The sequence below is a fragment of the Chanos chanos genome, chromosome 6 (assembly GCF_902362185.1).
Source record: "Chanos chanos chromosome 6, fChaCha1.1, whole genome shotgun sequence".
Classification (NCBI taxonomy): Eukaryota; Metazoa; Chordata; class Actinopteri; order Gonorynchiformes; family Chanidae; genus Chanos; species Chanos chanos.
The window spans coordinates 29,698,299-29,711,610 of record NC_044500.1 but is presented as its reverse complement, the minus strand read 5'-3'; the positions used below and the strand labels follow the sequence as shown (position 1 = coordinate 29,711,610).

Below are 13,312 nucleotides of genomic sequence, written 5' to 3'. Positions count from 1 at the left end.
AGTACATGTGACTGACGTGGCACCATCTTGAATGAAGGTTGGGTTTGTCTGAAGAGACAAATCCTGGTCCTGGTATCTTAAGTTGGTTCCCCCTTTACATGGGGGACGAATTCAGACTTTTGAATGAACCCTGCATCTGAACACTGTGTCAGGGACACAGTGGATATTTGGTTGTGACAACCATGTTGTTTACGCTATATCTATGACTCAAGGATCGATACGGAAAGCGAGGAGCTTGTCAGAGTGCAGATTGTTGAGCGTACGTAGGTCGGGCAGGCGTAGGAGCAGTTTGGGGAACAGCGAGGTGTCGTCTGGCCGTCTGCGTGTGATGAGGGAACGCAGGGCTTGGATAAGACCTTCCTGCAACTGCTCCACAGCGCTCATGTCCGCGATACCAGAGCGATCTGACAACAAGATAGAGATGCAGTTAGACACCCAGTCATACCATATCAACGTACTTGCAGAAGTTAGGAAAATCTGTGTATGTTTGTTTGTGCCTGTGAGCATGTGTGTTTGGATGAGAGAGAGAGAGAGAGAGAGAGAGAGAGAGAGAGGGAGAGAGAGAGAGATGTGCTTCTATAAGTAAGTCAAGTGTGTTTGTACCTGCAGACACTAAAACCACCGCCATGAAGAGGGCCATCTCATCTGGTTCCAGTGCCAGGGAGCCCAGCTTCTCACTGAACTCAAACATGGCATCCAGCAAACTGCCCATACCCAGCGCTCGCAGTGAGGTCAGGGGGTATGTCTGCCCATTCAAAAACGTCAATGTCTTTTCCTTAGCGTCAAACAGCGAGCAGAACCGCACCATCAGAACCTGCCCAGAACCAGAAGGGACCACAGATAAATTGATACAGTATGTTAAGACACAAAACAAAACATATTCATAGACAAAGACAACTGCCCACATAACTGGCTCTACTGGACTGTTTGACAATCTTATCCAGCATCAGTGAAGCATTTTGGTTTGTGGGAACTTAATCAAACATGACAGGTAGGTAGTGTGGTCTCACCTGGAAAGTGCCTGCTTTAAGCAGCATGACCTGGTCATGCTGGCTGAGCTCTTGGAAACCTGGGATACTCTTGGCAAACTCAACCACCTCCCTGACAGCTGGTGTGAAGCACTGAGAGAAGGCATCCCACACCTGCTGACTGGAACGATCAGCAGGAGATACAGGAGAAGCATTCAGAGGGCAAGCCTATGAGACCAGACAAAGAGAGAGAGAGAGACAGAGAGAGAGAGACTAAGATATCACTGTGCCATTTTCTTTAAATTAATAGCTCATTGTCATGCTGTAGTTAGGCCTACATTTACTGCAATAGTATTAAGAAAAGATATGACACTTTGGACCTGTATAAAACTTAAGACATAAGTGTCACAAATATATGGCAACATACATAATCACATACCAGAACTTTAGCACCTGCTCCTAACCTCCATGGACAGGAAGTCGGACTCTTGGACTTGCTAGCTGGATAGCTGTTTTGCTTCTCTAGGTAATTTAGTGAGGCTGGGCCACCTGCATTGTGATTGGAGGACTGCAGGTAAGTGTAGCGACCATTGTCAACTGTTTGTGCTGTTGAATTGTTGTCATGTTTAACCGGGCATCGTGGTTGAGCGTGGTAGTCTGTTGTTGTCTGGGAATGGCATTCTTTCTGTATGTTTTGGTGAAAATGAGACTGCGGGCAGTTGGAGGAGCTGTTATTGTTGTTCATGTTGTTGCCATTGGTTTTGACCACTTTTTCCTCTCCATTTGCAAAGATGTTGCGATATGCTTGAGAAACTGCACCAATAACTTCTTCTGATTGGCTTTCTCCTGGGCTAGGAGGGGCCTCTGTGGAAGGAGAGGAGTCAACGTCCATGGAAGCTGATTCGTTGAGGCTGTTCATGTAGCTCTGCATCTCATCAAGCAGTCGCTGCTTCTCACGTTTAGGGATACGTCCAAAACGCACAGCTGTGAAGGACAAAAGTCAAAAGAAAATTGTGAATGAAAAAAAATTTAAAACAACAACATCCCATTTTTATCAGTCTATTTTGCAATAACTAGAAGTGTACTTTGATTAAAACACACCCAAAAACTGAGGCTCAATTAGACATTAATTATCTGTAATCATAAAAATTTAAGAGGTCTACAAAGCAATTGGTGGATACAGTATTGCTCATTTCTACCTAGTCCAGTGAAGAAACTCAGTTTCTCAGGGAGGACTGAGATGAAAATGTATTATTTGATGTATATTAGTGTCCTCTGCAGGGGTCAGAATGAACCGTGGCTGAACATTAAGCTTCTCAGGACCGAAAAGGCAGTTACCATATGTGCCATTATCAGTCCATTAAGACTCACAAGCCAACACATTAAATCCATAGATCTCAACATCATGAGGTGAAGCTAGAAGACTAGATGCAGCGAATTGAACTCAAATGCAATTCATGTCACCTCAAAAGACCCCATTTGCATCGACAAAATCACTGACCTATAAAAGATCTCGAAATTGTAGCAATCACGAGGTGTGAGTCATTTAAATGTATGAAATGGTAAGCCAATTTACTGAAACCACGGTGGCAATTACAACGCTGGGTAAAGGCTCCGTCTCTCCATCCCTTACCTCCACACTTTCCCTCCCCCTTCAAAAATCTCCATCAGTGCGGCTATTAATAGCACCTGCTACTGTATGCTATACCACCCCCATCTCTCTTATTCTCTCTCTGTCTCTCACTCGCTCTCTCCCGCTCTCCCTCCCTCTCTCTCTCTCTCCCTCTCTCTGAGGTGCTCTCTCTTTTCTGTGGAAAAGTGGGTCAGTGGGTCAGTTGGAGTAGAAGTGATGTCACAAGCTGAGAGACAGCAGTGAGTGAGTGACAATGAGAGAAATGGATCTCTCTCCGAGAGGTTAACAGGGGACAGCTAGAGGAAGGTGAAGACTGCAGGAGGTGGTAGAGAATAAAGGCAAAAGCAGCTATAGACATTAGGAGTGAGGAGAGAGTTTTGCAACTGAAGAGCTAGAATAAAAGCAGTGGATTTCAAATGGTTTAGACATAGTGAAGAAGGCATAAGCATTGGTCGGAGGCTCTGGTGAGTTTGGTATTGACTGACATATTGCAGATGAGATACTGCAAATTCCATGTTATTTGTATGAAAATGAAAGGAGAGGACAGAGTTGAGAGGGGTTTGTGGTTTAGAACTACTGAGATAAGAAAGCTAAGGGTGAAAGTTGGATAAAAGGGCAGTAAAAAATGTGGAGGATGTGGTTGTTTATTGGGAACACAGAGATTCAGAGGGAGGCATGAAACAAACAAAGGGGCACAGGGAGAGGGCTTGGCACTAAATCAGGCAATGGCTGCTCTCCAGGCATGAGTCTTTGAGATCCAGAAAGCACCCACTGTAGCACAGATCACTGATACTATGGAAATCCATTCTCAACTGTCTCTCGGTTTTAGCTGAGATGTACACTTTTCCCCATTAAAAAATGAAGATATGAAAATATTAAAAAAAATAAATATGTCTAATGATATAAAGACACACATACTGTATGTAGACACTAAGTAAGGCAGTACTCGCTTGTTGTGCGATATGATAAACGACAATGCGCATCTCTGTGTTCTACTTTTTAGGTCACCTAAATATGTGTACTGGCTTTAAAATGAAATGATTTATTATCACCCAGTTTACAGCAATCTCGGGAGACTGTGTGTCTTGCAGTGGTGGAATTTGTTCAAGGAAACAGATGAAAGAAATTCTACTGTAACTGCACTTGTTCTGTTGAAGCCAATTAAGGTTTTCCAGGGTGCAAGGTACACTGTTGAGAGCCTTTATTAAATTGGTGTTTGTGCTCTGGTTTTTAATTAATTCAACAAAACCGAGAATGAAAAAGACCTGGAAACACATTAAACCTTAGCACAGGGGGGCAATCAGGCACTGTGTGTCCCAATTTCCAAAAATAAACCCTATTTGCAGACATTTCTTGCTGTGAATGATCACTTGTGGGACTTGAATGCACCCACACTCATAAATCAGTGTCTATGGGTGAGAGGGGTGAAAAAAAGAAACAGGAGAGAAGAGGGGGAAAAGGGAGGAGGGAGAGAAGGACTTAGAACACAATGTCTTTGGGTGAAAGGAGAGCAGATATAAAAGGGAGGCATAGAAGAGTATGAAATATGAAAGGAAAATGAGGCCAACTAAACAGTAGCCTCTCAGAAAATTATTCCCAGCAGCCAAAATTGATCTAATACTCCTCAGGTAAATTTTCTGCAAATCACACTGATGTTTTATTGATCTGAACTCAAAATCAATATTGATTCAGTAATAAATCAATATTTTGCTGAAAATACAAAGCTTTGTAACAGTATATAATGTCATATAGCATATGTGCATCTAATATATGCAATGTGAGGCCAAAAGGATTAGGTTCAGTGCTATGGTGAATGTCAGTTCAAGGTTAGGACTGGAGGAGGTTCTCTTACCATCTCTGGACATGCCTACAGAGAGACACTTTTTGAAGCGGCAGTGCTGGCAACGGTTTCGGTTCATTCGCATAATCAAGCAGTTCTCGTTCTTCACGCACATCTTGTAATGGATGTTCTGCTGGATGCTTCGTCGGAAGAAACCCTGAGGAGACACGAGAAAGGATGAGTTTTATATATATGAGACTACGTGAGAGTGTGTAAATGTGTATGTGAGTGTGTGTGTGTGTCTGTGTGAATGTCTTTACCTTGCAGCCCTCACATGCATGCACTCCATAGTGGAACCCAGATGCAATATCACCACACACTTTACATAGTAGCACCATGCCTCCAGTCTCTGATAAGAATAAGAAACATCATTTATTAGTTTTTCCTGAAAACGGAACAACACAAAAGAGGAATAGATTGGAAAACACCCTTTCACAACCATTGAGTAATCCCGTTGCTCATATAAAGGTAAACAGCCTGAAATCATCTTATCTAAACAATAGTCCACATTCAGGTAACCGCCAAGAGAAAGGAAACACCTGCATAACGTGTCTTAACAAAGTGCTGGGCCAGCATGAGGTGTCAGTGCAGCTTCAGTGCACTCTGACATTTTATAAGTGTCTAGAATTCGGATCTGGATGGCACCAGTCCATAATCTCCCCTGAGTAATAAGTTGGCTTCAGATCAGGTAACTGAGATAGCATTGCATATGGTTTACATTGTTCATTAAACCATTTGGTATTCACTTGTGCCCTGTGTGTTTGGACACTGTTATCCTGAGAGAGACCACTTCAATAGGATAGAGAAATGTTTTACATGAAGGTGACCACTCAGATTGACTTTGTGTTTACTGGTGTTTATCTAGCCTTCTGAGGCACTAATTGGACTAAAACCATGTCAGGAAATGTGCCTTGCACCATATCAGAACTGCCAGAACTCTATCCCTGTGGGAATTATGCACTTGGGCCAGCAGGTTTTTTTTTTTTGGTTTTTTTTTGGCATGCACCACACACTTGCTTGCTTATTTAGAGCAAGGTGCAGAATGACTCATCTGACCATATGAGTTTTTTTCCCCACTGTTTAGTCAATGCCTACCCGTGTTTTCTCCATGACTTTTTAAAATGTAATAAGAGGTTTATTCTCTGCAATCCGATCACAATATCCTTCCCTGTGAAGTTCATGTCCGGCTGTACTTGATGAAACTGCCTTAAATTGATATTCTGAGTCAAATTGACTAAGAGATCCTTATCTGTTTTCACCTTGCAAAGTGTCATTTATTGAACCAGTGCATGGATATTACTGCTGTCGAGTATATGTTTTTGACTGCAGGCACTTGACCCTAACTAATGATGTCCTTGGACACCGTTTTTCATGAAACACTGCAGCAGTAGAGTAGTCTTTTTGTCACTGCAGCTCCTGCCAAATGCCCAAAAGCAATCATCCCTCTACCAAAGTCGCTGAGAACTCTGACTAGTCATTGTAGCCAAAATAATGAGCATCTGGGCTTGTCCATCATATTTATGCTTCTCTAAACATGATTGGATGTTGACTGCTTTATTAACTCTATAACCACACCTGTGTAGAGGCACCTGCTTGAGATCCATTTTGCATTACTCATTCACTCCATTGTTTTCTTTATTTTGGCAGTTACCTGTATGCTTAATTTGTCATTCACACTTGAATTTCAAACAATGTAAGAACTGTATCTCTCAGAACTTGAGAGACACAGCATGAATCACGGGCAATGAGATAACACAGGAAAAGGAGAATGGAGATGACCAACAAAGACTAGGGAACCCACACAAGCATTACTCACTTGTAAAAGTGCCAGTAAATCCACACGGCCTTTTGCCCACAATAGGATGGGAGTATGTGTGCTGGCTGGAAGTCACGGTTGGGGTAACAGAGTTCACCACTGGGGCATGGCTCACTTCAGGGAACTGAAAAACCAACTTAGGTGAGGGTGGTGTGCCAACGACTCCACTAGTATTGCTGCCACCCACTCGTTGCTTGAGAGCACCAATCTCAGTAAAGGAGGCCTCCTCAGGGGAAGAGGGTTGGGAAGAGGGTGACTGGGTCTGATAGCCACTAGAAGGGCTGCCAGGACTAGGGCTGATACTGCCTGTTGAGCCTGCGTACAGGATAACTCCACCACCTGTGGACATGGAAACAGAAAGAGAGAGCAAGGGGGGGGGGGGGGGGGGGGAGTTTAGACGATCTTTCTTCTGTCTTTGTGTCATGAGGCAAATAAAGACAAGTGGCCTCTAGTGAGCAATGAATTTGGTCAAGCACTGATGTGAACACAAGCAAACATTACTGACAAAACCCAGGGAAAATTTTGAATGTCAGAGATCCTGTTGCTCTGTCTATTTGACTAGCTTGGTTTTCAGGGTCAAGGTCTGAAGGGTAGGCTATCTTAGACCTGGGAATCAACAATTCATTCAATTTCAGTTTTCCTCTTGCAGTTAATAACAGGAGTAGGTGACCTCCCTAAGAAATAACAACGGTATTAATGAATGTTTTATACTGTTTCCACATTTCTGAAATAACCTGCCGACAGACAGATGCTCATCTCTTTTCAGAACCTCTCCTAAAAGAAAACCTTTGCAAGTATTCGAAAGAAAGCGACGTAGTCTGTCGGTGCAACGGATTTAAAACTAGTAAACTCGGAAATGTCTCATTACGCTCTTGTCCCACCCACCACTCCACCCCCACCGCCTTTACTGGCGCATCGGCTTTAATCATGCGTTGTGTTTGAGATGAGCGACGGAGCTCACGTGTACACGGAAACGCGCAAGCTGCCGCCTGTTTCAGTAGCGAACGCCGCTCTCCCCTGGCGGCGCGCCCAGAACTCACTCTCTGCCAGCCACCTGACCGACAACTCACATGGACTCCTGACATAGTTAACACCCCACCTCACAAGGCTTTTTCCGCAGTCCCGTGTAGACAACAGCCGCAGTACTTTAAATGAGACACACTACCAGCCTGCTGATCACGTTTGAAGCGAGCTTAAAAACAGTAACTAGGGGAAAGTCATGCTACCGTGTGTTCACTTTGGCATTTGACTGACTCACAGGAAACGCGGGTGGTGCGAGAATGGTCACGTTTGCTCGCCATACGTGGTTGTTTTGTTTAGTTTTTTCCTTAACACTTCCTTTTTGTGTAAACTGTGAGTTATAAATATTGATGTCAAAATGAGAAGATATCGAGGATTGATTGTCGATCTAAACTTTCCTAGCGTATCTGCTTCAAACGTATCGCGTCATAACAATTTAAACGCCACACTCTCAATCCACGTGTTATACATCACCAAGAGAAAATTAAGCTATATTCCGCCAGCCTCACAGTATCACACTAAGGCGATCGTGTTTGTTTGGAATGTTGATTGTAGTCCCATGGCGAGTCCGTTGAAGGACTTTTATCCCTTGACAAATAATCACTGCTTCCTTCTGAAAATAAATTGCATTTAACGTGCTATACGATTATGTGAGGAGAAATCTCTACACCTGGGATAATGTTTTTATTATTCTTATTTTGAACAGAAGTCTTGTGGATGATACTCAAGATTTGAAAGCATTCAAGAAATTCTGAACACTGAATCCAAAACTTTTAACAACCTTAATTTATCTATTTTTTCTCTTTTGAACTAAAGATATCAGTCCTAAAACGCATTGATGCAGGGTGTCTCTCATCTGAGATTTTATGTGAAGAGTGCAACTACTTGACACAAATGCTAATGTGTTTTTGTTCTTTGTGAAATGTGTTGTAATCTGGTCTGGCCGGAGTCTGTAATTCCTCTGGCAGCTTGTGTTGCCTCTCACTCTACTTTGGGTTAAAATATGTGCACCTTGCCAGTGTGTGTTTACCTGAGCACTGATTTAAACCACATGAACAGACAAATCATGTGTTTTTACTTTCTGTTTGTAAACACACAAAGATAAACGTTATGCTTTATCTGTGGGCGATCCCTGCCTTTTTTAAACACACAAACAAAGACACGCCTTACTCACTCATTCACTCATATGTCACGAGTTTATTCCACACTGTTTCCATACAGCTTGGAGTTCAAGAAGGCTGAAGACTACTGTAAACTCTGGAGCCTCAAAACAGGTGCTAACAAGCTTGAGACCATGATCTCCACAGCGTGTGTGTGTGTATGTGTGTGTGTGCGCACATATTGTGTGAGTAAGGTTGATATGTCATGATAAACCATGAAGATAAATTTGTGGAGCAGTGGTGGATTTTGTCACACATTTAAGGACACCACGACAGTGCAATGAGCCCAGATCATGAACTTGTATCACATTCCCACAAATTCAGTATATTAGTCTTAGAGTAACATTTATGTCCTTATGGATATATGTCCTTTTTCTGTGTACTGAAGTCTGTCACACTAACTTCTCTGAAACTGTCCTATTTCTTTAGTCTGTGCTTATATTAAAACACAGGTCTGACTGCTGCAAGTCAGCTGCAAGGTCCTTAGTGAAGCCTGTGGTTGGAGAGAGTTTCTGCATGCGCAGGCTTATCAGACAGTTGGCAGAGGGCAGTCTCAGCAACGTGAGTCTTTTCATTCACGCACACACACCCACGCACATAATGCTTTCTCTATGTCTGTCTTTGCTGCCTTTGTTTTTAACTTTGAATTGTAACTGCCTCACCAAAAGGCAGTTACAATAATCCAAAAGAACCTTTTTTTTTGTGCTACAGGCAATGTCTGGAGAACATTTAAGACCTGTAATCTGGAGGGGAAATAATTACAGTGGTTAAAGGCACTGTCAAAAAGTAATGATGCTCTGAACTGGTATGAATTTTAACTGATAGTCTTGATCCACTCAACATCTCACTGCTGACTGATATGATCTCTCATAACAAGGTAGGGGGCCTGGGTCCCTGCCGAGCTGTGGTTCTATGAGAAAGTAGGTCAATATTAAAATAACTGAGAAGGTGCAGCATCCAGATGTGTTGAACAGAGATGCTGTATATGCCAAAATGTATTTTAAAATAGTATACAGAGCTTAACAATTTTGTGTGGAGAGTAGTACTATTTGCCAGCTATTAGTATCATTTTTACAGAGGAGTACCACACGGCAGACAATAATTCAACTTTGCTATTTATTTATTTGTTGCCCTCCAACAACTCTTAAATGATTACCTCTCTTACAAACCTGTTTTTATTGTACTTAACCTAAGTCATAATAATATAATCACCATACAGTATAACACACAAGCATTTTCTTTTCCACGTCCTATTGGCCCTACAGATTATATCTGCGGTGCGCTTCGCCAATTTGCTTTGATCACCTACATCCTGGCTAGTTTCTAAATTAGTTTACACTTCTCCTTTGCAATGGAATATCAGAATTGTAGTCTGTTTAAGATTTCGCGCTATTGAACGGGGAGCGCCTTTAACGACTCAGTCTGTCTTGTCTAACAGAATCAGATCGTTTTTTCAGGAAATATTCTAGTTAAGTTATTAGGACATTATAAAGGATGTTTTGTTGTTAATACTGTTAACCAGCATTGTAATGCAAGGTCGTTAGAGGAGGTGGACTACCAAAACATATTCTGTCAAGTCTATGACCCACTGACCAATCTCCAGTCCCTACAGCTGCATTAAAGCCACAGCCTTTGTAATACTGACGAATTGGAGAACGAGGGGGCGGGAATAGTAGGCGTGACGTGAACCTTGGAAATCACGCGCGGCACGTGGCGTCTGGAGCTTATCCACGTGAATGAAAGCAATAGATGGGCAGCGGTGTTAAACTACTAGTTTGTACAATGTTCTCTGGTACTTTGCCTGTCAAGAGCAAGTTTTTTGTAAACAAAGCCTCGTTAATTGGTTATTAATGGGTAACTTACAAAGAAACTCAGTGACATTATACCTTTTCTAACCCGAGCTTTCCGCCTCACTTGAAATTATTACATTTGACAGATTTTGCGTAGCATGTTACTCTATTATGAGAAAGCAAAGCAGTGGTGAAGTCTTTAAAAAGCAAGTGTAGCTGTCTCTTTCTCTAAACACAGAATTCCAAATTCGCTAGCAAATTAATTGTTCCTCAGTTACTGCATCCTAGTGGGAACTTATTTCAGTGTAAGGAAAACATGGTTATGTAGTATAGGAAAAGCAACGACTCAAGATGCATAGATCTATGAAACGATATCGTTGGCGAAACTGGTTATTTACCATTAGCCATGTGTTATGGAGCACAGAAGGTCAATAATATTATCTTTCTGTGGGCTATTTTAGGAAAGATTATAAATTAGACCATGCCAACAAACTGCATGATAACTTATGCACATTATGCATTGTCTGTCGGTTGTTTATACTGGAGGCTTGCCAAAATTTCTCACACGTTCAAGTTCTGCATGTGTAGTCATTAACATGCTAGAACTACACGTGTTCCAAAGAACGAATAGCCATAGAGAAACGTTGATGGAGTTGGCATCGAACAAAGGCGGAGTCATCGGTGTATGAGCGTGACTTAGTAAATGACTTGAGAGAATGAAACATTGTCCGGTCAAAGCTGCGCTCAGGGAAACACCTTTTACAGTAGTGAAGTTAACCGCCTCCTTTGTCCACAATCCACGTGGTCATTTTGTTCGGCTACGATTGAAACTATCTTTGTGAATAAAAAAATAAGCATGAGGAAGCGACTGTTTTACAAAATATTTAAACAAACAAATGCCACTTTGGACAGCATAGTCTCTGAATAGACATGGGCATGGGGGCAGCTGTAGATAACAGAGAGGGGATTCGCTGGGAACAGCAGGGAGGTGCACGTGAGTTTGTTTACATGTAGCGAAGCAGGAAGTGGCGGTCAGATCTGTAGAGCAACATCTCTACTCCAGGTATTCCCACATCCACTATCTACGAAAACAAAATTAACACCGTTTCCACAGTCTACTTGTGTGAGATTTGCAGATCTTTCACACGAGGCGATGATAAACAGTCCCACCATTTTTGACAGTTCTTACTCTTGAACAAACATTGATGACTACCACGCGAATTCCCTATTTGCAGTGTAATGCTTTATCTTGAGACTAAACCCGACCTCGTGCTTGCTCAGTCAGCAGTATACATTTGCAGTACAGGGTACACTGACGGGAAGATCTACGGTGGTACTGGCCGATAAATGTCAGGAAATTGACAAACTATGCTAATATTATTCTAATTGTGAAACAACTAGTCTCCTGAACTAAATCGATTCAGCATAGCACACAATTTATTACTCATTATTGCTCATGGCATAGAACTTACTTCCATCTATTGATTCACGATAGCCTGTCTATTCAAAGAACTACCCTGAACTATTTGTACAGTCGCTTTAAATTTCACTTCACCTGAATCGCACGCCAGCAGACATGAAATTTTTGAGTGTCTTCTGCCGTCCACACAGACGCAGCAACATTCATTAATAAGCAAATCAGATAACATCTATGTCCAACACATGTATGGTATCGAGAGAATAAACTTACCTGGACTGTTGTCCATCGTCTATGTGTTTGTCTTGAACGGAATTATAAATATTTAACCTGCTTTAGTTGTTTGTGCACCAATAAGAAACAGTATCCATACAAGTGAAAATGTTAGAAAGTCTTTTCGCAAAAAAGAGGAAAAATGTCATTAATCTTGCACACCAAGAATAGTTTGAACCAGTGAAAAAAAACGAGGAATTATTAAATTGGTCAATCAAACAATTATAAAATTGTTAAAATAGGTCTGTACGAAAAAACAATGCAAATGTCCTTCAGGTGAGAGCAAAGCAATACGGCGTCGTCACTGCTCGCTCCCTCTCTGATCTCTTGAACTTCTGTGAGATATCCTTAGAGACTGTGTGATATACAGTAAAGGAGCCTTTCCCTTGAAAGAAAAATCCTAAGAATTTTACTCTCGTGCCAGTGTACTGTCATCACGCGCATCTCCAGGCGGAACTGTGCAACTGGGATAAGATATGCTCAACCAATAATAAGCGCTTACACACACCAACACGTTTTCAGATGTCTTAGAAATGTGACTGTTTTTTTTTTTTTTTTGTCCCCGTGTTCCCTCCTCTGTCCTTTCAACCTCTGTTGTTTTTGTTTTTGTGTGCCAAGGATTACACTCTACCGCATACACGCCCTCTCTCTCTCTCTCTCTCTCTCGCTCTCTCTCTCTCTCTCTCTCTCTCTCTGCCCCCTCCAAGGCTATCTCTTCCACGTTCCTTTCCCTTCTCTCCCTCTCTCTGTTCTCTTTCTCACGTTTTCATTGGAGAATGACTACCGTGGAAAGAGGCGAGACAGTTGGACTGATTTGACACTGGAATGCATCGCTAAAGCTCCGCTGCATGTGCACGCTGCATGTGAGCCGTGGCGACCGCTGGCCTACTGACACACATTTTATGCAAATACACGGGACTTGAGATAAGCGGAGGAGGAAAGCGATGGGGAAGCACATGTAGTAGGGGCGGAGCGCACCGTGACTGCCGCCCCCACTCACTCAAGCGAGTCAGACTGCCCGAGGTTTATTCAACGTTTGACAGTGATAACGTTTCGGGAGTGTTGTCTCATGGGTGGCACATGAAACCTACATCGAATAGCAAAAATTCCCTGACACCTGAGGGGAACTATATGTAGTCACGTTTTCGGCCAATTCACGGCAGTCTGAATGTAGGTCACAGTGTGAAAATAGAGACCTGTATTTCGCTGCCGCAACAATTTAAACTAAAAATACTTAGAGAAAGAAAAAGGCAAATACGTGAATTGTGTGGTAACACCAATTAAGAGAAGCTGCTATATTTAAGAGTTATGAGAAGGGTGTGTTTTTCTTTAACATGTGTTGCATTTGTACTTCATTTATAGCGAACAGAATTAAACAATTAAAACAAGTAGTTT

General features: G+C 42.2%; 1 protein-coding gene across 1 annotated transcript; it reads right to left on the bottom strand.

Moving 5' to 3' along the window:
- Positions 1-207: 207 nt before the first annotated feature.
- On the bottom strand, positions 208-11,951 carry nr1d4b (nuclear receptor subfamily 1, group D, member 4b). Its single transcript, XM_030777528.1, has 8 exons — positions 11,918-11,951; positions 6,258-6,596; positions 4,702-4,790; positions 4,454-4,598; positions 1,408-1,952; positions 1,011-1,196; positions 604-814; positions 208-404 (listed from the first exon to the last, which is right to left on the bottom strand). Exons 1-8 carry the CDS (start codon positions 11,931-11,933, stop codon positions 208-210), a joined length of 1,728 nt encoding a protein of 575 aa, XP_030633388.1. The 5' UTR covers positions 11,934-11,951.
- Positions 11,952-13,312: the final 1,361 nt, after the last annotated feature.

What these genes read in the sequence shown, in the direction of transcription:
- nr1d4b (XM_030777528.1), bottom strand. An exon ending in TGTAGGCATGTCCAGAGATG is followed by an intron (nt 1,953 to 4,453) that starts GTAAGAGAACCT and finishes TGTCCTTCACAG; the next exon opens with CTGTGCGTTTTGGACGTATC. An exon ending in TTAAAGCAGGCACTTTCCAG is followed by an intron (nt 815 to 1,010) that starts GTGAGACCACAC and finishes GGTTCTGGGCAG; the next exon opens with GTTCTGATGGTGCGGTTCTG.